The following is a 25,992-nucleotide window of genomic DNA, read 5'->3' on the forward strand; positions in this document are numbered from 1 at the left end:
AAAATAGATTTGAGAAAATTACCAAGAAGGCAGCACAGAGGTAAAGTGATAGAAAATTTGAAAAAGTTCAAGAGAAACAGAAAAGGGAATAAAAAGGCCATATATATATATATATATACACACACATACATACATACATAGATATACATATGTGATAGGGGCTCTAGAATTAGAAAATAATGAGAATGGAGGAAACAAAGAAATGGCAGCTGAGAATTTTCAAATAAAGGCAAGAATCCTCATATTCAGGAATCAGACAAATTCTCAAGCAAGATTTTAAAAATCCACATTACGACAAATCACAACGAAATTACAGAGCACTGAAGACAAAGGGATCTTAAAACTAAAGAAGGACTTTCCTGGTGGCACAGTGGATGAGAATCCACCTTCCAATGCAGGGGACACGGGTTGGATCCCTAGTCCAGGAAGATCCCACATGCCGTGGAGAAACTAAGCCCGTGCTCCACTACTACTGAGCCTGCACTCTAGAGCCCGTGAGCCACAACTACTGAAGCCCGCGTGCCTAGAGCCTGTGTTCCGCAACAAGAGAAGCCACCACAATGAGAAGCCCTCACACTGCAACAAAAAAGTAGCCCCCACTCACCACAACTAGAGAAAGCCCACGCAGAGCAACAAATACCCAACGCAGCCCAAAAATAAAAATAAAAAAATAATGATGCCTTCTGGTATTTGGGGGGAAAAAAAAAAGAAAAACTAAAGAAAAAAGAAGAGTTGCTTCAAAGAAGCAACAATTAGACTGAGTACGCAACAATAAGCCAGAAGACAATAAGAAAATTTCTTCAAAATGATGAGAGAAAATGATAACCTAGAACTCTATACCCAGCCAAAAGATAATACAAGTTGAGGACAAAATTAAGCCATTCTCAGACAAACCCCAAAAAAGTTTACAACTAGTAGACCTTGACTAAAAGAACTTCTAAGGTTTGTTTTTTAGGAACAAAGTAATTAAACCTAGAAGGAGTGGGATACAGGATGGAATGATGAGCAACCTATGGCAAACCTAATCACATACTGAAGTTGAAAAACAAAACAATCACTACTCTAAGGGATAAAAAATAGAGACGTCTCCAAATAGAAAAACAATAAGGTGTAAATAGGAGTTTAAATTAAGTACACTCTACTCAGGAGATACTGATTAACTCTAGCCTTTATGAATCAAGTGTGCATGATGGGAAATTCTGGAAAGATGGTTGTAGCTGTGGAAGCAAATTTTTGGATCTCTCCAAATCCCCCCCACACACACAGACACACACACATAGACACACACACAGAAACACACACAGACACACACACACAGACACACACAGAGACACACACACACACACACACACACACACACACACACACAGAGGAACCAGATAAGTAAACCAAGACAAAGGCCATGGACAACACTTACAACAAAACTAGATTAAAAAGCCAACCTGCAAAGCACAAGTGAGGACAAATCCTCAGGAACCACAAGCACTGTGATGCATGAACATCTACTATGTGCAAAGAGGCACACAGGAGCAACTGGGCATTTGAAGCACGCAACACAGTCAACAGACCTTCACGGCGAAGGCTGGCAAGCCAATCTGAGACCGGGGCTTCCCCGGTGGTACCGTGGTTGAGAACCCTCCTGCCAGTGCAGGGGACACGGGTTCAAGCCCTGGTCCAAGAAGATCCCACAGGCCGTGGAGCAACTAAGATGGAGTTTTGCCTACTTCAATAGTGGGTGAGTTAAAAGAGGCCCGTGGGCGGTGTGAAAAGGGCTGGAGCGGTTTAGCCCTTGTGAACTCTCAAAACCCACCCTCCAGGGTTCCCTTCTAGGACAAGATCCCACCCTGGGGAGGAAACACAGGAAGCAGAATAAACGCTGAGCAGGATACGACAACAGAGGTAAGGAAAAGTGAATGCCCAGAAAAAAATGGGAGAGTAAAATCCAAGGAATCTCAGAAAACATAGTATTTGTTTAATACTATGCAAAACCAATAAGACTTCACACTGTCAGAAAAATCATCCGAATCAAGACTCCTTCTACAAGTTCAGAAACTATAAGGGTGCAAACTGTTATCATCATGCAAAAACCCAGGGAATATTGTTCCCATGAGACCTTCCTGAGGAATCTGCTGGAGAACAAGCTTCAGACAACCAAAATGACTACAGACATATTAATATAAGACTAGCATTGAGCATTAAATATATACTTATAATATATATAATAAAGTACATTAAAAAGGAAAGAGTGTAGTATGTAATGGCAGAAAAGTATTTACTACAAGGTATTAAAATAACCCTACTTAACTACTGAGGGGGATGAAGAAACTTCAGGAACAAATCCCAAAGCCACTCTGCAGAGCTGGGTATATGTTCCTGACACAATTAGGAAGCTGCCTAGCCAAAAAAAAAAAAAAGGGTGGGCAGGGGGAACCGCAGCAACAACGGCTGGCCCTCTGACTGCTTGCTCCCTGTGTGCTAGAATCCACAACAGCTAAATGGACACCTGATGTGCTGCTTCTCCCGCACCTTAAGTCAACTTTAAACTCAAGTCTCACTGGTGAATGGATACTAATTCGTATCTGAAAGCCTGACTGTAAGGGAATCCGAGAAAACGCAGCACTGAGCTTTCCCTTCTCAGTAGTTTGGGGAGGCATGTGGAACTGAGGTGGAGAAAGTCCGTCCACAACATATACCACAGGAAGAACTTCCTTAACAACAGACAGGTGTTTTCCAAAAACCTACTACAAACACGATCTCCGTGAAACGTTAGGATTTAGTGTCAGTAACAAGAGAAACCTGGTGTTTCTATTAAACATTGTACTAGATGCCCTAAGTGCAATTAAAAATAAAAAGTCTTGGGCTTCCCTGGTGGCGCAGTGATTAGGAGTCCGTCTGCCGATGCAGGGGACGCAGGTTCGTGCCCCGGTACGGGAAGATCCCACATGCCGCGGAGCGGCTGGGCCCGTGAGCCATGGCCGCTGAGCCTGCGCGTCCGGAGCCTGTGCTCCGCAACGGGAGAGGCCACAACAGTGAGAGGCCCTGGTACCGAAAAAAAAAAATTAAAAAAAAAATAAAATAAAATAAAATAAAAAAAATAAAAAGTCTGAGCACTGAAAGGAAGAAGCAATACTGTAAACATTCACAAGTGACATGATTGTCTATATGGAAATATCTAAGATAAACTATAAACTACAGCAAGCTTTCTAGATATAAGATCAATATAAAGAAATCAATTCCATACTTATATACCTCTAACAATAAGACCAAATATGTAATTTTTAAAGTACCACTTAGGAACAAATTTAGCAAAAGATTCATGAGATGGTTATTTAAAAATCATAAAAATTTATTTAAAAACATAAAAGAACGGAGTAAATTGAGAAATATACTATGTTCATAGACAGAAAAACTTAATATCATTAAGATGTATTAATTATATGTCTATAACCATTTGAGGTGTAATTTAGAAACTCCTAGTAAAGTTGAAGATGCATACCTTACAGCTCAACAATCGAAATCCCAGGTTATACCCAAGAGATTCTCTCACAGATTGCACAAGAAGACATGTAAGAATGCCAATTAAAGCATTGTTTATAGTAGCAAAAACTTGGTGTCTCAATGATCATCAACAGGAAAATGCATAAACAATCAGTGGTACAGTTATACAATGGAATACTATATAACAGTTAAAATGAGTAAAGAGCTTCATTTATCAACATAATATTTTGTGAAAAAAGCCAGCTTCAGGGGGGCTTCCCTGGTGGCACAGTTGTTGAGAGTCCGCCTGCCGATGCAGGGGACATGGGTTTGATCCCTGGTCTGGGAAGATACCACATGCCACGGAGCAGCTAAGCCCATGCGCCACAACTACTCAGCCTGCACTCTAGAGCTTGTGAGCCACAACTACTGAAGCTCGCAGGCCTGGAGCACGCGCTCTGCAACGAGAAGCCCATGCACAGCAACGCTCGCCGCAACTAGAGAAAACCTGTGTGCAGCAATGAAGACCCAACACAGCCAAAAATAAATAAATAAATAAAATATATTTATTTTTTTAAAAAGCCAGCTACAGAAGGCTACATACATCATGATGACTTCTAATTAAAATGTTTAGACATGCAAAATAATATAGTTTATGGATACTTAACCTATAAATGAGAAGTATAAAATCATACATGGGAATGAAATACAGCAAAGTCAAAATAGTTACCTCTGATAGAGAAAGGGAATGGGATCGAGGTGAGACACATGCCCAGGCAGCTTCACCCACATTTGTAATGTACTATTTCTTAAAAAAAAAAAAAAGAAAAAAAGAAAAAAAAGAAAACTGAAAAAACATCACAATCCTGAAACATATATGGCAAATATTAAAATTAATAAAGCTAGATGGTGGGTACCTGGGTGTTCATACAGCGTCTGTATTTTTCAGTAAATCTGAAATATTTACTTTACAAAAAGAACGGCAACATTCACGCAGGGATGTGGCACTCTCCTCTGGCTCTTGTGTCAGAGGGGGTCCACACGGAGCCAACCTCTTTGATGAGTGAGAGCAGCTCAGCCATATCGCTCTCACTCCCTGTCTACCATCAGTCTCGTTTTCAGCCTCCTGTCTGCCCATGTGACCAGCTGCCAGTGAGATCAGACTTGAGCTTAGAGGAAGGAAATTACCAGCCTCCAGCCTAGGCCACCAGCCTCCAGCCTAAGCCACCTGCTCCATCTCTAATACCACAGAGGAGGCAGGAGACTGGTAATAATAAAGCATCCCTCTGCTTTCCCTTTCACTCACATGTGTCTTTCAGTGACCTCACTGGGGGAAGCGGGCATGCCTGTGGATGAAGGCAGGATCTGGCCTATCTGAACCCCTGGACCTCATTTAAAGGGCACCAATTTCCATCTCAGGGCAGGGTGGAAACGGCAGCTCACTTGGGACTTGGGGACTTGTTCTTTTGCTAAGACTGAATCATCTCGGGTGTGTCCACCTGGCAGTCCAATGACATCACTGGGGTTCGCCCAAACTCTTTCTCAGGAAACTAACTCTGTGCTTTGAGCTAAAAACCCCATGGAGATTAACCTGATTTTAAACTCCATTTATGAAGGGCCAGTAGAAGCTCAACTTTCTCTCCTCAGTCTTAAGTAGAACTGTGTAGTGCTCCTTGCAATAAAGCATTAATAAATTTGTTGTGACCAGAACATTAGGGCTGACAGTGTTCTGCAAAATTAGATTTCCCTGGAAAACACCGGCTTGAGCTCTTCAAGAGATGGTCCTTTATGACCCATAGGCACTGGACACTAGGTAAACCTATCACTTCACTCTGCAGCCCAAGAAACCCGACAGTGTCTTCCAGCGCCCTTGAAAGGAAAGCCAACTCTGTACCAGGACTTAGGTGGTCTTCCATAACACAAGCCCTCACCTGGACTATGTCCAGATTGTTCATCACTGCATCACCAGCACCCAGCACAGTGCCAGGTGTTTGAAAAAGGCAACAGAACATAGGACCTCTGACCCTCCCTACCCCTCTCTCCCTCCAGCCTCTTAGGCTTCTACTACAAGTGGCAACTGAAAAACAAATTTAAAAGCCAGAAATCCCTAGGAGGAAAGCGCTCTTTCTCTAGCAGCCTGGTCCCCTCTTCTGCCACATACCAAGCATTTCACCGTGACCCGCCCCACCCCTCTGCCATGGCCCTGCCCAAATGCGACCACCCCAAGTGATCTGGTACATTCTACCAAGGTGCAGGGGAAATGTTTCTATTACTCCAGTTTGAATGCACTTTTAAAGAATAACAATATTGAGTGAGCCCTACTTTGTACCAGCTAATTTGCTAAGACCTTTACATACATTATCTCAACTAATCCCCACAGTAACCCTATGTGATAAGTAATGATATTATTCCTCATTTACAGATCTGGAATGTGAGGCTTAAAAATTTTTAAGTAACTAAACTTGGGTTGAATTAGTTTAACCATAACCATTCTTCACCCAGCCACCAGACAGATCTTTGTAAGATCCCAATTCCTTGCTGTGGCTCCCCAGGCCCTGCCCACCTTCCTCTTCTTACCTCTGTCCCCTCTCTCCCTCACCCACTGTGCACCAGCTCCACAGCCGTTTCTCCTTTACAAACTCCCTTCCTAGAAGGAGTTAGAAAAGTAGAAAGGGCTGATATGGCCGAGGCCTTGAGTGTGCACGTTACTGTACTGGGATTAGGACAAGCTGGAATATTCAGAGTAGGACATGAAAAGCAGAGTGTAGGGTTTCCCTGGCAGTACAGTAAGTCCCCTCCATACCAACCTTCAAGTTGCAAACTTTCAAAGATGCGAACGTGCGTTTGCATGTCCAATCACGTAAGTTAGTTCACGTGTCTGGCGTACATTATCATGTGCGTGTGTCCTCTACAGGCGGTTGTGCTTTTGTGTACTTTCCTGTACAGGACTGTATAGAGTACAGTAGTACAGTGTCTTTATTTCTTGCCTGTTCCCTCGATGCCAGCCCCTGGATGCCAGCTGTGGTACTGCACTACTGTACTTTTCAAGGTACTGCGCTGTAAGATTAAAAATGTTGTTTATTTTTAGTGTTTGTTTGTTTTCTATGTATTATTTGTGGAAAGTATTATAAACCTATTACAGTACAGTACCATATAGCCGATTGTGTTAGCTGGGTACCTAGGCTAACTCTGCTGGGCTTAACAAACAAATTGGACTTACTAACATGCTCTCGGAACAGAACTCGTTCATATGTAGGGGACTTATTGTACTGGGAGAGTTGGTTGTCTAGAGGAGGCCAGGCCAGAGCAGGGAAAGGAGTTCTGAGCAGTACTTTGTAACCCCCAATTTAGCCTCCATCCTCCAGGGATACGATATAGTCCTGTTAGTAAAGGTGGTGTCTTACAGCAATCAGAAAGAGATGCGAAGGTAGGAAGCTAAGACCTAGATGGGATGGAACTTTAAAGGGAAAATGACACAAAACAACAAAAACACCCGGGCCAAATTTCCCTGACAGTCATAGCTTTTTTTATTGCAAGACAAAATTATCTCCTACTGATTACTTAGTGCTTAGTAGGCCTGAGGTAAACAACACAGTAAACTAGTCCGACAGCCTCATTTTAAAAGTAAGAGTTGGGGCTTCCCTGGTGGCGCAGTGGTTGAGAGTCCGCCTGCCGATGCAAGGACACGGGTTCGTGCCCCGATCCGGGAGGATCCCACATGCCGCGGAGCGGCTAGGCGCATGAGCTGTGGCCGCTGAGCCTGCGCGTCCGGAGCCTGTGCTCTGCAATGGGAGAGGCCACAACAGTGAGAGGCCCATGTACCGCAAAAAAAAAAAATATTTTAAATGAGTTGAAATCCAGACTGAACAACCCGTGAGAAGTCACACAGCCAGGTGACAACTCAGAGACAGCCTGTGCCCATTTTTGAAGGTCCCCAAAGTCCTTGAGACGGCTACCAAGGTAATGTGATTATGGAGAGGAGGGTTGAGGACAGGAGGCATCTCAGCTCCTGAATTCTGCTGCTGGGGCCCTCAGGGCAGAGGCAGGTCTCATTTCCTTCCTAAACCACCTGGCATATGGTTATTCGCTCCTCTACAAAATGACACGCCCTGGAGACTCTCTGAACTCCAGGAGTCCTGGACCACAGGTGCCCTGTCACAAAAGTCACATCACAACACTCTCGCTTTAGCGTTCACCTCAGTCACAGGAACTTTCAACTGACCAAAAGCTGGAAGTGAGAAAGGTGACAATCAGGGGGCAATCAAATGACTTGCAGTCCCTTCTGTGCATCAGTGGAGTGCCCTACGGGGCAGGTGCCAGCTGATACCAGCTCAGGAGAGACCCCTGTGTGCACCTCTTCCCAACACCACCTTCAGTGAGGTCAGCTTGGTACCTTAAAATCTGCCATGGCAGGAGTATTTACACTATGGGAAATGGAAAATGCTGCAAAGGAGGTGTTCCGTTCTGTTTTTTGTTTTTATTTCTGAGAGCCAGTTATTAAACATTTACCAGCTTATCATTGGTAACTGATGACCATGTTAGTGTGTCTGAGCTTTTGGTGCTCAGAAAGCAGAAACAAAACCTCCTAATTCTTTGGAGAAGAAACAGCACTGCATCCTGCACAAACAGGTATTTATTGCTCTCTGAAAGGAATACTTAACATTTCCTACAGTGCTTCAAGTTTTCAGAGTTTCTAATTTGCCTTCTGGAAAAAAAACATATCACTGTCAGCATGAACCCTGAATCTCATCCATTTTTGCATCCTCAAAGACTTGACTCCATAAATGTATCCCTCTCTCTTTTCTGTCATTCTTTCAACACTTACCCATTCCCAAGTGTCACTCACCACTTCTTTTGATTTTGTAAAAGACTGTCTCGGGCTTCCCTGGTGGCTGAGTGGTTAAGAATCTGCCTGCCAATGCAAGGGACATGGGTTCGAACCCTGGTCCAGGAGGATCCCAAGTGCCGCAGAGCAACTAAGCCCGTGCGCTGCAACTACTGAGCCCACGTGTCACAACTACTGAGCCCGTGTGCCACAACTACTGAAGCCTGCGCCTCTAGAGCCCTGCTCTGCAACAAGAGAAGCCACTGCAATAATAAGCCCACGCACCGCAACGAAGCGTAGCCCCCGCTCACCGCAACTAGAGAAAAGCCATGCACAGCAACGAAGACCCAACGCAGCCAAAAATTAATTAATTAATTAAATTAAAAAAAAAAAAGAAGACGACTGTCTCTCAACTCTCCACTGCCCTTCCCTTCAGAGCCAAGCCTTTTCAAAGGTGCTTGAATCCTCCAGCTCCACCCGGACTTCCACCCATTTCTCCACACCCAACACCACACCATTCTAAGGTCACACATGACAGAGGAACCAAATCAACTGGTACCTCAGCCCTTACTCTGACCCAGTGTAACTCCCTCCTCCGTAACTACCTGGCAATCTGAGGCACCCTTCCCTGTGGTTTGCCTTCTACCTCTATGCCTGCTCCTTCTCTGTACACAGGGCTCCTTCTCCTGTCCTGAAATATCCATGTAAGTGCATAAGACCCACCAACTGTCAACTACAGATTCCTCTCGGGAGTCAGGTAATATAGGGGTATAAAGGGTTTCAAATTTTTACTCTGTAAGACATAAATTGTTTGAATGTTCCATAAAAAATGAACTTATACAATTGTTTTTTAAGTTAAGTGACCCCAAAGTTTCATTCTGGTCTATAAAACACCAGTCACAGTCCACTGTCAACATGGGCCCATGGGCATTAGCTGCCACCTGCATGCTGCCCTCTCTCAAATCTGCTCTAGTCCCGGTGACTCTAACAAGCTCCAGGTTTGAACACTCAAAAGTCTAAAAGCCATCTCCATCAGGATCTTCCCCACACACTGCAAACTCAACACTTCACCACACCTCTGCTGTACTCCCTCCAGCTCAGGGCAGGGACCATCAGCATGAAAACACAAATCAAAAGCCTGCAACTGGCCTTCCCTGGTGGTGCAGTGGTTGAGAGTCTGCCTGCTGATGCAGGGGACACGGGTTCGTGCCCCAGTCCGGGAAGATCCCACATGCCGCGGAGCGGCTGGGCCCGTGAGCCATGGCCGCTGAGCCTGTGCGTCCGGAGCCTGTGCTCTGCAATGGGAGAGGCCACAACAGTGAGAGGCCCGCGTACCGCAAAAAAAAAAAAAAAGCCTGCGACCCCCTGTACTCTTCTTAAACCCTCCACCTAGTCAGTCATGCTGACCCTCGGTCCAAATTCCCCCTCAAATCTAGTCCCTCTTCTATTTTTTTTTTTTAGAAGATGTTGGGGGTAGGAGTTTATTAATTAATTTATTTATTTTTGCTGTGTTGGGTCTTCGTTTCTGTGCGAGGGCTTTCTCTAGTTGTGGCAAGCGAGGTCCACTCCTCATCGCAGTGCGCGGGCCTCTCACTATGGCGGCCTCTCGTTGCAGAGCACAGGCTCCAGATGCACAGGCTCAGTAGTTGTGGCTCACGGGCCCAGTTGCTCGGCAGCATGTGGGATCCTCCCAGTTCAGGGCTTGAACCCGTGTCCCCTGCATTAGCAGGCAGATTCTCAACCACTGCGCCACCAGAGAAGCCCTCTAGTCCCTCTTCTTGATCCCCAAGCCACTTCTTTAACTCAGGCCCTAATTTCTCATTTACGTTGGGGCAAAAACCAAATTGGTCTCCCTGGGTGTAATCTCCCATCTCTTCCAATTTATCCCCCAAACCATAACCAGAAAAATATTATTAAAATACAAATTGAAACACATCATCCTTCCAACTAAGGCCCCTCCACAAATCCCTAGTCACCATTTCTACTTCCCCAACTGGTTATCATAACACTGAAGATAAAATTGCAACAGAATTCAAAGCTGTTTGGGATCTTCTTCCACCAGTAGTTCTCATATTCCAGTCAGGCTAAACAACCTTAAGTTCCTGAGAATGTTCCATTTTCACTGTTTGCCAAAGGTCACCTTTGCTAAGGAGCCTTCTTGGAATGGCTCCTTCCTCCTGAAGGCTGGGCATGGACGCCTGATGTTTTCCATGACACCTACCTAATCACGGTACTTAACTACACTACTGTAATAGTCAACTTGTCAGTTTACTACAAGCTTCTGAAGACAAAATGTCTCACTTCTGCACCTGTTCTGCCTGACACTTAGGGGAGGGCTGACTGAACAAATATTCATAAATCTCAGTCTTGAAAGGGACCTCAGAATTAATTCTGCTTCTTCCTCCATGCCTTTATCGAATGTCTGTTACCCTGGGTAACCCCCTTGCTAAATGAATGTCCAGTCTCTTGAACACCTCTTGTGATGGGGAAATCACTACCAAACACTGATGCCCAACAAGGCCTCCTGCTGCACATGAAGGCAGAGTTCACTACAAAGAGCTCATGGCTCACAGTCTGCTGACACCTCATCCAACAGGAAGTTCAAGGCCCTGCTGTGGCCATGGCTGGAAGCTGGTTTCCAGACTGTCACAGGTCTCAGAAACACCCGGCGAAAGGAACACTGGCAGGATGGCTGCTAGAAATGAGACTGGGAAGAAGGGCCCTGTGCCCAGCAAAGAGGAGGCACGCGTGCCTAAGGTTGATACCCACGAGACAACTGGCACCCAGGGTGGGCACCTTCAACCAAACGGAGAAGCTAAGTCTGCTCAGACTTAAATCCTAGCCAGACACAATTTTACCAATGCTAAACATTTAACCTTTTGGAAAAGAGCTCTTTAAAAACAATAAAGTTGGAAGACTTTCATAGAGTTAACACAGCTGGGATTTCCCCAAGCTCTGTCTGCCCTAGCTGTGCCTTCAACGTTTAGGCTCCAGAACTGCCACACTGCAAAAAGAGAAGTCTAACGGCACCATTTTGCCCTAATTCCAAGAGAGTCTAAGAGAACAGAGAAAATATGATTAGAATCAATGATTTTATTGAGGGAGATAAGTTACTCAAAGGTCAACAGGCTGTAGGCAAAGGGAACAAACACGTTAGAAGTCTCAGGTGCGGTGGAAGAGGAGAGAGAGTACTAACAGCTCTGCCCAACCAACATTCCGGATCCAGGGCTTCCATACTTCTCCAAGGCTCGATTTCTCATGGGTCACTTTCCATTCAAAGGATTCTGAAGACCAAATGCAACGGGATTCCTTCAACTACCACCCAAGAGTCTTTGGGTCTTCTCTCAGCCAAGGCATCCAATGAAAGTATGAGCTATTTTTCAGATTCCTCTGGAGGATTAAAAAGTCTCTTTCGCATTGCATTGCCACGCTCCCTGCTCTTGTTCCTCTTTTCAATGTACTAGAAAATAAAATGAAGGGGGGGAGAAGAGAGACAATAGATTATGTCATCATTTACATACATTAAATATTTAGATATGTTTGCAAAATAAAAATAACATTTTTACTGACAAAATTTCTACACGGCTCTTATTTCACTGAACCTGAGATTGGAAACAGTGACCTTAGAGGCCATCTAGTAAAATTTCATTCAATACAGTACAACACCTAACTGCTAATAGGTGCAGAAATATTTGCTGAGTTAATTGCCTCCCAAAATGTGAATTCAATAAATATTTAGGATGGATGAGTCCTGTCCCTGTTCTCCAGAAGCTCACAATCTAGCGTGTCATCTAACCTCTACTTGAACACTTCTTAATCAGGAGGCTCCCTACCCTGAGAGGCAGCCTGTTTAACTGTTGGACACTTCTACTTGTTCCAGAGCTTCTCGTGTTGAACCAAGTGTTTCCCTGTAAATTCTCCTACTTCCCTCTATTTCTCCTTGCCTGCTACAATCTTCCAAATATCTGATTACAGGTAACCCACTCACTATCTCTTTTACAGGCTGAACGCTGCTGGCTTCTACAACTGTTCCACAGAACATAGCTTCTGCCTTCTAAAGTCTTATCTGTAAAGTGCCTTTTATACAACACTTTAATATGAATAACCCCTTATAAAAAAAACACCACACCAGAATTAAATACTCTAGTGCTCTAAACAAAGTCCGGCAGATATGGACTACAGTGGGCCTTCTAGTTCTCATGATCTAAACACACCATATTTCTATAAATATTGCCAAAAGAGTAACTGGCTGTTAGTAACCATATTATCCTAATGGTTCATATGGAAACTTAGTCAGCTGAACTTCCTAGGATTTTTTCATCATGAATAGTCAGCAAACCCAATTCTCCCCAAATCTTATGTTTCTGTAATCGGTTGGATCTAAATGTAGTTTTCACCTTGGAGGATTTTAGCCTAGTATTCTGATCTGGCCAGCAGGTTATAACTAACAGGAAACCCAGAGCCTGGCACTGAGAAAAAGTACTTGTTTAAAGCAAAGAAACTTGAATGTAAGTGGTTTCATACGTGTATATTTACATGCTTATAATATATACAGCAATAAAGATATATTTTAAAGGTGCAAGAGGGGTTCTTAGGCAGAGTGGAAAAAAAGGAAAAGCAAGTTCAAGTTGAAAAAACTGAGTATATGTGAATAATTGGACATCAAAATCTTTCAGCTGTCAGAGATATGGAAAGAAGCCACAGAAGCAAAAGATTAGTGACAGAGTACTAACCAGGGACTCTGGCTGCCCTCCCCTGAGTCCTGAGATTAACACCTTTGAGTTACTTCATCTTCTGGGCCAGTAAGCTCAAATGTAAGGAGTTGGGCTAGATAATCTTTAAGAAGTTTTCTAGGTCTAAAGTTTTGACTGAAGAGTTCTAACATATCTTCTGGAATAGGAGCAGTTTTCAAACTTTTTTTTTCCTCATCAAAGGGCCATTTCAAATAACAGATGAAACACCAGGTCCCTTTAACCAAAACATTCCTTTTATCCGTCATACATTAATTTTCTTCATAAGACTGTCGATGGGGAGAGGGGAAGGGCGTTTCATTGCTCTAAAGGTTAAAAAAAAAAAAGTTGTAGAACATGGAGGGATACCTGCTCTGAGAAAAATATTTGATATCCTTCTTTAATCATATGAAGCCTCCAACAATCAGGTTCAAAGGAGGGTCTAATGGGTAAGTCTTCAGAAGACAATACTCTGTAGCAGGCCAATAAAATAAGTCATAAAGCAAATTAAAACAGAGTCTATATTAAAATACATGTTACGGTATCTCCAAAGGGAGTCAACATAGCCCCTGAATAAAAGAAGAAAAAAAAAGGATAACTATAATGTTACTCACAAAACACCACCAAACAACGCAGATAGCATGGAAGGTCAATTAGCCAAAAACCAAACCAAACAAAACAAGTAAGAGAGACAAAAGAGGATGCTGCAAAAGTAGTATTAGCGATTATTTCAATAAAAAGAACAAAAGCAGCAACAAAGCAGCAAAGAGAGCATCAGAAAGAACTGGCCGGACCTTTTTTCTAGTTAAATCTTCAAAGAATGAAGTACTTAAATGACACATGAAGGAAATGGTAGGAGGAGAGCATTAGAAGCAGTAAATGGGAAACTGGGAAGCATTAAAAGCAGAGAGGAAATAAATGAGCACAGGTTCGGAGAATTGAAGGATGAAAGAACAGACAGAAAAACATCTATAAATCAGGTAATGAAGCAATATAAAAAACTACATAGAGGACTTAGAAAGCAGTCAAGGAGAAAACCTGACATTTATACGAAAACAGACTCAGACAAAATAAGAAAAATATCTACACATTCTTCTACCAAATAGGAAAAAAAAAATTTCATATGAGGATCTAATCACCAAACCAATGGCAAAATCACTGAAGTGTAAGGGAAAAAAAAAAAATCTAAAGTTAGGAAAAAAGCTATCTTATACAACTGAAAGCATGTAAGAAACAAACAGCTATACCAAATAAAACACTATGGGTTTTATTTTTCCATAATCTTACTAAAACAGGAACACAGCCCTAGGTTTAGTTTCCATATAAACTACCATTCACATATGATGAAAAAACTCTTTGCAAAAACCAGTTTAAAACACTTATACCCATTTGTTCACACAAAGAAAATTATCAGAACTCCAGGAAGTTTTTCAAACAGGAAAGATGCTGTAAAGGGATTCCAGGAAGGGCGGGGTGGCGGGGGGAGAGCCCCAAAGTGGAAAACACAAAAAATGATTCATAGATGCTGAATGGCTTCAAATATCATATCTAATACCTTTCAATATGAGGCTCATAGGGGGAAAAACGTTCAAAAGTACAGAAAACGCAAATTGGAGGGCACATTTTTAGTAGTTATATATTTTTAAAGGTTCTGGACCTAAAATATCTGATGAACAAAACAGAAATGGAATTAAATTTCTTTTCAAAGATTTAAAATGCACTCTGTTCAGTTTGCAGTACCTGCAAAAAGACAATAAACTTTGGCTGTTTGCCCAAGTCCAAGTCATAGCCTAAAACTCTATTCAGGAAACGAGTCTTTCTAAACAAGTCAAACTAAATCCCTACGGGTTGTGCATACTATAATTATAAAGAAATTCAAAATTTTAAAGCTGGAAAGAGACTAAGTCTAGCCTCCTCATGTTATACAAGGAAACTGAGGCCCAGAGAGTTTTAGTTACCTGCTATAGCTAAACACTGACTGACAAGTCTTTCTGCTGAACAGCTTCAATGTCCTAAACCTTAAAAATCCATCCAAAGGAGTTACAGTGACTATTATAAGATAGTTGTTTTCATTTATGTACATGCAAAAGAAAATCAGCAATGTCCCCAAACTGTCCCCAGAAGACACTTTCATTTCTCCTCTTGGTTTTAGGGGAAGACATACATATAAAGTCAACTTTTGGTGTTATACAAAAATTTGCAAAATACTTAATATTGTTCCAAGATGTTCTTTTCTATTGTTCAACCATTTCCATCCTTTAACATTTTCCTTACCTCATTCTTCAAGCATTTTCTCATCTCCCGATCAAGATCATTGCAATGACCAAAAAATTTCAGAATGCTGTGCTAAAAGGAAGAAAAGGTGTAAAATATTTCATCCCATAATATGCTAAGGTCTCTGGCACACAGAATTGAAACACTTATTCCTACAGAAATGGGTTTAATGGGTCACCTTGTCAATAAGCAAACAGTTAATAGTTAAGCAAATAGTTAAGTCACAACTATAAAATATACAAATAAACAGGCTTATTCTGGCATTCCTACAAAAGAGGAATAAATGCTCTATAGGTAGAAATGAAAAATAAAAAGACTTTTCTTTGATAAAAGAGAAGACTATTAACCTGCCAAAACCTCATAATGACCGAGTGAAAAGCATTTTATTACCTAATACCCTTTCTTTAAGGGCATGTTATCCATCCTCTATTATAGAGTGACGTCAGTGTAGCCATATTGACACGACCAGTAACTTCCTTCACCAGCAAACACTCCTGTCCCATAGAAGAGTTACTTATGGAAAGCTTAGTGCCAAAGCCATTCTCTCATTTGCCTCCATTCAAAATGTCATCAAAATAAATTAGAAACACATAACACTATTATTAGATGGCCTGTAAGGGCCACATAACCAAGCCAGTAATTCACAATATAAGAAAATCAATGTCTGAATTCAAAGTCTGCTTTGTTTGAAAAGCAAAAATAAAAATCTTCTAGTGGTTTCAAGTCCTGTGACTATTATCATGGCAAAAAGTATATATGCTCCAAAGCAGATAAAGACTGACATCAAGAACCTGAATTTTAGTAGGGCCATAATTACTGTGTTTGCACGTCACGATTTTTATGGGTAGGTCGGACAGCATGGTGATCTCCTATAATGACATGCCATAAATGCTGAACTTGTAACAATAAGCACATCTTTTCCTTTTCTTTCTAATTAAGGCTTTCATGGAAACCAGACAACACATAATTAGTAATAGTCATGCTACTTCTTTTTTCCCTGTTTCTTCACCACTTTAAATGTACTTTTCTGGTCCACATTGAATAAATGGTCAGAGTTTTTCTGGCAAGCATTTAAGATCTCCTACTGATTACCTAATTACCTTTTCAGGATAAATATTTCCTGTGTATAAACTACCTCCTTGACAACAAACAGGGACAATGCTTTTTCACACACCTTCTGGCCAAAGAGAAATACCAGAAAGGGTTAAACTTTTAGAATGTAAGGCAATATTTCATAGTTTAGTTTATATTTATTCATATCATCCCATACACATACATCTTATTTTAAAAATTCAAGACAAAAACTAATTTATATTTTCACTTTCACCTCAACATTAGCCCAAATGAGAATTATACTCTTGTGGACATTATGTGAAAAACAAACCCAAAACGCCCCAGTGAAGTTGGTAAAAGAAATGTCCATGGACTGCACTTCTCTTGTATACACGTGCATAAGCCTCCAGTGCCTGGTGTCTGTTTATAGAGAACAAACTGGTAGAGCAACTGACTGAATAAGTTAATCAATTAGTCAGTGTCTGGAAGACAGTGTCCCAGGCACTAGGGACACAACAGTGAGCAAGGTGGACCTGGGCCCTACTCTCATAGCTCAGAGTCAGAGGAAAGAGACAAATCATAAAGTGATTGCTATAAAGCAGCGGTTCTCAAAGTGTAGTCCCCAGGGCTACCCAAGACCTTTCCAGGGGAAGGTAAAATCCATCTTCCTAATAATTGAAGATCTTATTTGCTTTGCTCACTTTCATTCTCTCACAAGGGTACAGTGGATTTTTCCAGAGGCTACATGAAGTGTAATATCACCACAGATTGAGTGCAGAGACAGATATGAGAATCCAGCTGTATTCTATTAAACTAAACATTAAAGAGAACTGCAAAAATGCAAAAGCAATGTCACTCTTCCCACCATTTTTTTGTTTTGGAAAATAAGGTCTTTTTTATGAAAAATAACTATTAACATGTAATGGGTTTATTATTATAATTTTTAAATAAATGAGTATTTTTCAATTTCTCAATTTTAATTTCTAATTCACTAAATATTGGTAGATATAGTCCACATAAACAAAAGTTCTTTGGGGTCCTCAATAACTTTTAAGAGTGTGCAGGAGTCCTGAGACCAAAAAGTGTAAGAGTAACTGCCATAACGTCGGAAATCTATTATGTACAGTATTACTGGAGTACAGAGAATCCGGGTCAGGAAAGAAAAGGAAGAGGAAATGACAAATTAAGCAGAATAAAGCCTGGAGGATGATAAAACCTGATCAAGCAAATGAGAAGTTGAGACAGTGAGGAAGGCTCTAAGTTAAGCATAGGAAAAAAGCAAGTACAAAGGCTTAGAAGACAAAAACATGCTCCAGTACAACTGCAGACAAGAACACGCAGGAAGGATGAGGGGCGCGGGGGCAGGGGGGGCGTGTAGTCAAGCCCAAGAGTAAGTAGGGGCCAGTACATGAAGGCCTCGAAACACAAAGAAATTTTAGAGTTTATTCTACAGGCAAAGGGAGCCATTAAGGGGAACAGTGATTAAACTTACGTCTGAGAGAGCACTCCAGATAGAGCATGGAAAGTGAACTGGGACAGAAAAGAGGACAAAACAGTCATGGGACCAGGTGGCCCCAGTAAGATAATGTTGGAATCAACTGGTGTTAAGAACAGACATATAAATCAGTGGAACAGACTAGAGAGCCCAGAAGTAGACCCATTCACATATGGTCAGCTGATTTTTGACAAAGGCACCAAGGTAATTTAGTGGGGAAAGGACAGTCTCTTCAACAAATGGTGCTGGAATAACTGGGTATCCGCAGGGAGAGAAATAAACCTTGACTCGTACCTCACACCATACACAAAAATTAACTTGAATCACAGACCTAAATTTTAAAAGCTAAAACTATAAAACTTCTAGAAGAAAAAATAGGAGAAAATTTTTGTGACCAGGAAATATACAAAGATCCTTAGAACACAAAAAACATAAACAATAAAAGAAAAAACTGGTAAATTAGACTTCATCAAACTTACAAACGGCTCTTTGTAACACATCTTTAAGAAAATAAAAAAGGATGCCACAGACTGGGAGAAAATATTCACAATACACTTATGAGACACAGGACTTGTATGCCAAATGATAAAAAGAATTCTTACAACTCAATAACAAGACAAAACAACCCAATTTTAAAATATGGGCAAAAGACGTTATATGAATGGCCAATAAGTACATGAAAATATGCTTAAAGTCATCAGCCCCCAGGGAAATACAATTTAAAACCAAATAATATACTATGACACATCCATAGAATGGCTAAAGTTAAAAAGACTTACAATATCAATTCTTATTAGTTATCTATTTTATACATATTAGTGAATATATGTCAATCCCACAGTATCAATTCTTAATCTAGATGTATGGCAGAAATAGTTTACCGAAAAGCATACTGTCATCAACAACATTCTTTGAACCAGTATAAATACCTGACTTCACAGGTCATCGGCATTCCTTACTACCTTACTTTTAGTCTTAAAATTTTACTCATTTAAATAATACTATTATTGGAATCTAATATACCTACAGTTTATGAATAACATGAAGGAAATAATGCATCATGCAAAGTTAAAGAAAAACACAAATGCTCCTTATAACTGTCTCATACACCAAATACATGAAAAAAGCTAAATAGTTGACATTGGGAAAAATATCAGATGAATTTAACGCATTCCAAAAATGGGCTTATTTTCTATTTTGGTTTTAACCATGGAATTTTATTTCCATTCCACTAACAACTAAGTAAACCTGTCAAATTAGGCCAGTCATAATTTAAATCTAGTTAACATATAATTATAAAAAATGTTTCAACTTCCTTTAAACACAGAACTGTAGAAGTCAAGGAACAGGGATTCTAATTACTATATATCATTTCAGAAGCTCCCTAATAAACTACCATGCTTGATTTCTACTCATCATAAAGGGAAATGTTTTCTAAAAAGATCACAAGCATTAATCTTTACTAAGCTAAGACCCATAACTAAGACATTATCATTTCCTTCCATTAATGGAGATAACGTTTTACATCGGTGTGCTGTACCTAGGTTTCATTTTTGCTTTATGGTCATTTTCTGAACTCTTACATTTTTGTGACATTCCTTAAGCAAGTTAATCAAGACGTTGCATTCTTCAGTATGCAAGTGTGGAGATAAGTCAGGATGCATCTTTAGGAGAAGGAGATGGAGCACAGCAGAGCAACCTGTGGATACAAGAGTGTCTTGAATATGTGTGACTGTATTTGTTAATGCGACCTAAAAGTATTTTCAGTAAGAACCTGCAGTGACTTTTATCAGAAAAGAATGCTGACCTTAGGCAAATTATTAAACTTGAGCCTCAGCTTCCTTATCCAATGACTTAACAGATTTGGCAGGTTATCAGGAGTGTTTAGAGAATATGCAGGTTCAGAAAAAAGCAGACTCCTCAAGAGACCCAATCCTGGAAATAGGTGCTCAAGCAGAAACAGCTTGCCTATATTAATGTGTGCCTTCAATTACTTTTCCCACATTCCTGAAATTGATTACAACTTATTTTGTTCCGATGAAATTCTACCAATGATGAGAACTGGCCTATTAATCCTTTTTACATGTAAAAGGGTTAAAGGGCCATTAGTCAGTCTCACATCAGTGTGAATTAATGTAGACTGCTTTCTTCCTAACTAACATCTAGCTGAGAAAATCTAACTAAACCATGAAGAGAAACAAGAAGCAGATGTGGAAATTTTTTTCTCAAATTTAGCATATATACTCATAAAATGCAATTATTACCATGAAAACAAGAACCTAAAATCCCTGAAATTAAGTTTAATTGCTTCATTTCACAAAGAAGAAAATTAGCAGCTAAGGTCTAAGATAAAACATCATTTTCAGGTTTTGCTATATTTATGCAGCACTATTCACCTATTCTTTTCTTAAACCTATTCTTTTTAACTCAGAAAAGATTACTACACATCCACCAGAAGAGCTATAATCACAAAATCAGGCGATACCAAGCACCGGTTAGGATGTAGAGGAAAGGGACCTTACTCATTGCACCTGGGAACGCTAAATAGTACAGACACTTTGGAAAACAATTTGGCAGTTTCTAAAGAAGTTAAACACAAACTTAACATATGACCTGGAAACTGCACTCCTAAGACCACACCCAAGAGAAATGAAAACATATATCCCCACAAAGACTTATATGTGAATGTTCATAGCATTATTCATAATAGTCAATATTGGAAACAATCCAAATGTCTAATAACCAAGTAATGGATAAACAAATCAGTATATCTATACAATGGGATACTACTACCTAGCAATTAAAAAGAATGAACTTATACATGTGCCAACACAGAGGAAGCTCAAAAGCACTAAATTAAATGAAATAAGCCATATTCAAAACACTGGAATGTGTGAGTCCATTTATATACAATGTCTAAAAAAGGCAAATTTGTAGAAACAAAAAGCTGATCAATGCCTAGGCCCAAAGGTGAGAGTGGGGATTAATATGCAAATGGCACAAAGAAAACTTTGGGGGACGAAAATGTTCTAAAATAGGATTGTGGTAATGGCTGCACAACTGTAGAAGCTTACTAAAATCACTGAATTCACTTAGAGTGAGCGAATTCTATGGTATGTAAATTATACCTTAATAAAGCTGTTAAAAAAAGTTCCAAGAAATTCAAACTGCCCATCAACGTCCCACTCCCGACAAATAAAATCCTTAAAAATGACTAAACAAATAATTGCAGAGAATTATAATATACCTATTTCAGATTTCAAGTGATAAAAATATCAGATCACTGTTCCACTGAGTAACTACTACACACACACACATACATACATACAGACACACACACACACACACACACACACACACCCCACAGCTAAAGATCACAAATCAGGCCGCTGTGCCAAGCAAGTATTTGAGTATTTGAAATGGAAACTGGAAATGCAGCCAAGTTCAAGTTCTGTTTGCCTGTCACTGATGACAAAGTCTTTTCAATGATATAAAAATTTTGCCTCAGAAAAATGAGGTCTCATACAGTCCAGCAATTTAAGCCATCTAATATTATACCAGTATTATATACCTACACTTATGTATATATTAGTTATCCTACTTCTGCCTTGCTTATTTTTTCTGAAGGGAGATGTACACTGGTTTAGTCACCTAGAAAATGCCGTTAACATTTTATTCTGTAAATATATTTGACAAAATATTCTTGCATATTTCTATCACCCAGCCCTCAAATGTGTGCTTTTACAGTTCAGAAACAAGCTTCTGATGTACTGAAATGACCTCTCTCATTGGTAAGGTAAAACTTAAGAACACACTTGGCTGCTGAGATAAATATACACATGCACCTTGTATATAAGCGTAAATGTATATCATGATACATATTTTTCCTCCCTCCACAAAAGTTTACTTCAAACATGTACGTTACTGTAGACCCAGTCATGGTGCCAATGGAACGTCTTCCTGTCTACCTACTTATCCTAGGTGATTGTGTCAAACAAGAAAATGGTTTCATATAGTTTCCTTTTCCTAGTCTTCTTGGTGAAAGCTGTGACTTAACCTAAAGCTCTAAACACTTACCTATCCCTTATCTAACAAAATCCTTGCTTTAGCAATCATTCCCCTCTTGCCTCCACCCTATCTTTTTAGTTAGATATTCTCTTCTTCCCCTTTCCTTCCATCTACTGGCTGTGGCTAACTGTTGGTGTATATGCAGATGCACTGCTGTACTCTTGGGTGTAATATACAAAACATAACTCTAAAACAATGGCATTGTTCTTAGAGCACATTTAAATGAGTGCTGACACCCTCCAGTAGTCATCTTTAAAAGCTTATTCTATTAACACTATTGTAACTCAAAGTAACGTTTTATGAACTGAATAAAAGCTAAATATATATTGCACATGCTTATTTTTAAAATTTCATCAAAGCCATAAGAATATATCCACATTATTAGAATAGAAAATAATTTCTTGAACACTTAACCACCTGCAGGCGCAAGTCTTATAATCCTCCCAATAACCGGAGGAAGTAGGTACCTTTTTAAGTTCAGTTGAGCCATAAGAAAGAGCTTTTTTGTAGGTCAAAATACGCATTATTTATATTTTCATAGCAAAACTAAGCCCCGGGTCACACAGTAAGTGACAGAGTTACTACCCAACGTAATCTCCCACCGTGACAGGTTTTTCCCGCATTCAAAATAGGAAAGACATGCCTTCCCAGCAGTTTGTGAATGAAATAAACTCAGATAGTAAAAAACTATTTCCCAAAGAACCTCTGGTTAGCTACAACTTCAACAGGGACTAATTCTAGGCCTAGGTTCAAAGAAGTCAATGTAATATTATCCTATATTATTAGAAATAGAGGATCTGTCTACATCAAGAAAAAAAAAAAGTATTGTGTTTGTCCTGATCAGCCATGTCCAGAATACTGACAATTTGAGTACCCCTGGGGGGAATGCTCAGGATGGAGATGGCTCTGACACTAGGTTTAAACAGGAAGCCATTCATGAAATTGGGAATATTTACTAACTTAGGGAAACCCACAACAGAGGAGACAGATAAAAAGAACAGCCTGGTTAAGTATGACAAGTAATGGATTTGAAGAGAGAAGATGTGGGTCTGAAGGCAAAGGCTGTGGACACAGCTATTCACAAGTTATATCACTTTGGCTAACTTAATCTGAGACCTAAGTCTCTTCTTCCATAAAATGGAATTAGCTCTTGACCTATATCATGAGGTTTAAAATAACATATGTGAGAGTATCTGAAATAGTGAAGAGTGAGTGCGACAAAGGTAAAGTATATCTGAAATGCCCTGTCACCTGATGGGAAAGGCTGAACTGAACTGACTCTGAGATGTATCCGAGGACAGGACTGGAAACCAAAGTGTGGCAGTTACAGAGGCAGTTGTCACCTTCCTGGAGCTATCCAACAATGAAACAGGCTGCTGTGTGAACTTCTCATTTATCTGTCCTAATGTGCCCAAGAGACTGGCTAAGTTAATTAAGGATGTTACAGAGTATATTCTTACGTTGCATCCTTACCTTTCTTCTCAAATCTAAGTTCACAATTAAATTTAAGCCATTGCCAAAAATAAAATTTGCCCCCAAGGGATAAACGCTTGTTACTACTGATAACACAGAAAACAATCTCAAAAGGCAGCACCAAGGTAATTATGAACATCAGCCGCACTATTGAAGCAAAGGTGAAGGGAGTGTTCATTGGTGACAAGACTTTGTGTACGGGTATTTGCAGTGAGAAAGACAGGGATAAATTCCATTCAAACTGTTAGTACTTAGTTAAACACAAAACTTCAGTCCCACTTTTACACTGGCATTTTGAAACCATCAGAACGGTTTACTTGTCACAGCTACAACTCTTCCTTCCCCATGCCAATCCCATCTACTTCCTCAGGTATGCACACACTGATACCACAACAGTCCACTTAAACTCTTAAAAATGTTCATCTGTGACAATTTGATATTTTGATAACTGGCTAATAGGCCCCTGCAAAGCAACTGTAACTTTTACTTGGAGGTAAGCTGGGAGGGTTTAAGCAGTAGGGTGCCCTCACTAAAGATATAAAAACTATAGTCTTATTTTATTCACTGCTTCACCTTATTCTACCAAGACCCTGAGGTAAAATTTTTCTAACGAGTATTCTATGATAGTCAGAAGACTTCAACCACCAGGTGGCACAACTTTAGAAAATAAAAAAACCGAGAGTAAGAAATACATTAACTAGTGAAGAAAAGGGAGGAAGCATTCTAATAACACATTTCAGCAGAACTATGATCACAAGGGGGAAACCCTATATTTTAATGCCACTTAGGTTTTCTTTAGAAAGATTTTGCTATTGTGTGGCCCCACCAGAAAGAAATTTACACTCCAGTTATAATTTCTAATGTCATTTTAAAACAAGCCCAGAAAAGCTCTTGTTCAGAGTCTGAAGAATCTGTTCTCCAGGAAAAATGATAAAATAAGAGTTAATGCTTTCTAAAAGATATTTTTTTAGAGTCTAATTTCAGAAAGCACCGGAATTAGTTAAGTGAGTGTTTCTCTACTTCAAACTGCACCATATTCAGTAGAGGTAGCAGACATAGCAGGGGACTCCCTACCCTACCCACTTTTACTTATCACAGCTGCAAAGTCACCAAATCTAAACAGATGCTTTTGAGTGACAAGTGCTCCCAGAGTATAGACCATGCCCCACTGCTACTGAGAGCAACCCACATAATTTCTTAAGGAATGGGCCCAGGTGCAGCTTTCCCTGAACTAATATTTACCAGCACTTACTTGCTGCTGAGCACTCTGTCAGATCACTTGAATTTCAGAGGAAAAAAAATTAGTCCATGAACTTCAACGAACACACAGGCTAGTGAGGGAAGGGACATTCCCCTAAACGCACATAGTAAATGCCCAATAAATGTTTACTGAACGTTGAATATAGGATTACCATGGATTTGAGAATTGATTCAGACATCGACATAGTTATTTTTTTTAAAAAGGTGGGAAATGAGGGTCACTTTAAATCAACCACACAAGTTCAGAAGCCTGAAAAGGAGATAGAAAAGGAGACACAAGGGGTGTCACAACAGAATTCCTTTGCCAGCGCAAACTTCTTTTATGCATTTAAGTCTTCAAATGAAGGCTTCCAGAACTCGGATTTACTGAAAACTCTTCATAAACCACTTACTGTGAAACGACAAGCTCAGTAATCTTGAAAGCCAATAAACGAGATTTGAATGTCACTTTCCTTGAAAAGCATACTGAGGGTGATCTCACTGGATTCTCGCATCGCAAGACGGATTGGTGGGAACTTTCTCTGAAGCTGAGATGCGCCCTAACAGGCTCTCACCTACCACAAGCAAATCCTAAACGCCTGGATACCCAGTAACAGTAATCATCACACAACGTACTGAGCGCTCACCGCGTCAGACACGGTGTTCAGGGCTTCCCTTCTCACAACCGAGGCGCTGGGTTATACCCACTTCACAGGCGAGGAGGCTGACGCTCGGGGTGAGGAGGAGCTCGCCCAAGGTCACAGGCTCAAGAGCGGCGGCGGGGCCGATTCCCGCAGGCAGTGAAGGTCTACACGCGCGTCCCAGAGAATGCCCGAGGGCGGGGAGCTCAGGACGACTCCAACGCCCCGGCAACACCCAGCGCAGTGGTCCCAACCCCCTAGGCGGGCGCGAAGTCCCGGCAGGATGACACACAGCGGGGCGCGCGAGTTTGGGACCTGAGGGGGGACAGGTGAGTGTCCCGCGGCCTCCCCTCACACCTCGGCCACGAAGAGAGCGCTCCTCGGAACGGCCCGGACCCCCGAGACTCACCCGACTGGCGGCCACACCCGGAGAGCGGAAGCGGTATTCACCGGCGAAGACTCTGCGCCCGAAAGCCGGCGGCCAGGGCGCCGGAACCCCAACAGCTCCGGGTGGCGGAGGCTCCGCGCCCTCCACGCCTGACCCCGCGCGGCCAGCCCCCACCGCTCGCCGCCCGATGCGCATGCGCCATCCGGCCTGGACAGGCCCATTTTCTGGCGCTGTAGGGGTAGAGAGAGCGAGTCCGCGAAGGCGCGGCAGAGCCTGAACCTTAAGTCGAACCGACGAGCCAGACTTCGTGGCTGGGATTAAAGCATTCA

At 41.0% G+C, this 25,992-nt stretch overlaps 1 protein-coding gene across 2 annotated transcripts; it reads right to left on the reverse strand.

Moving 5' to 3' along the window:
- Positions 1-11,375: 11,375 nt before the first annotated feature.
- CMC2 (C-X9-C motif containing 2) lies at positions 11,376-25,884 on the reverse strand. Of its 2 annotated transcripts, XM_032613776.1 has the most exons (4): positions 25,685-25,835; positions 19,438-19,553; positions 15,307-15,378; positions 11,376-11,762 (listed from the first exon to the last, which is right to left on the reverse strand). In XM_032613776.1, exons 2-4 carry the CDS (start codon positions 19,516-19,518, stop codon positions 11,676-11,678), a joined length of 240 nt encoding a protein of 79 aa, XP_032469667.1. In that variant the 5' UTR covers positions 19,519-19,553; positions 25,685-25,835; the 3' UTR covers positions 11,376-11,675. The 2 variants fall into 2 exon arrangements, with proteins under 2 accessions (XP_032469667.1, XP_032469666.1); XM_032613775.1 differs by lacking the exon at positions 19,438-19,553 and having other exon boundaries at positions 25,685-25,884.
- Positions 25,885-25,992: the final 108 nt, after the last annotated feature.

The sequence above is a fragment of the Phocoena sinus genome, chromosome 19 (assembly GCF_008692025.1).
Source record: "Phocoena sinus isolate mPhoSin1 chromosome 19, mPhoSin1.pri, whole genome shotgun sequence".
Taxonomy (NCBI): domain Eukaryota; kingdom Metazoa; phylum Chordata; class Mammalia; order Artiodactyla; family Phocoenidae; genus Phocoena; species Phocoena sinus.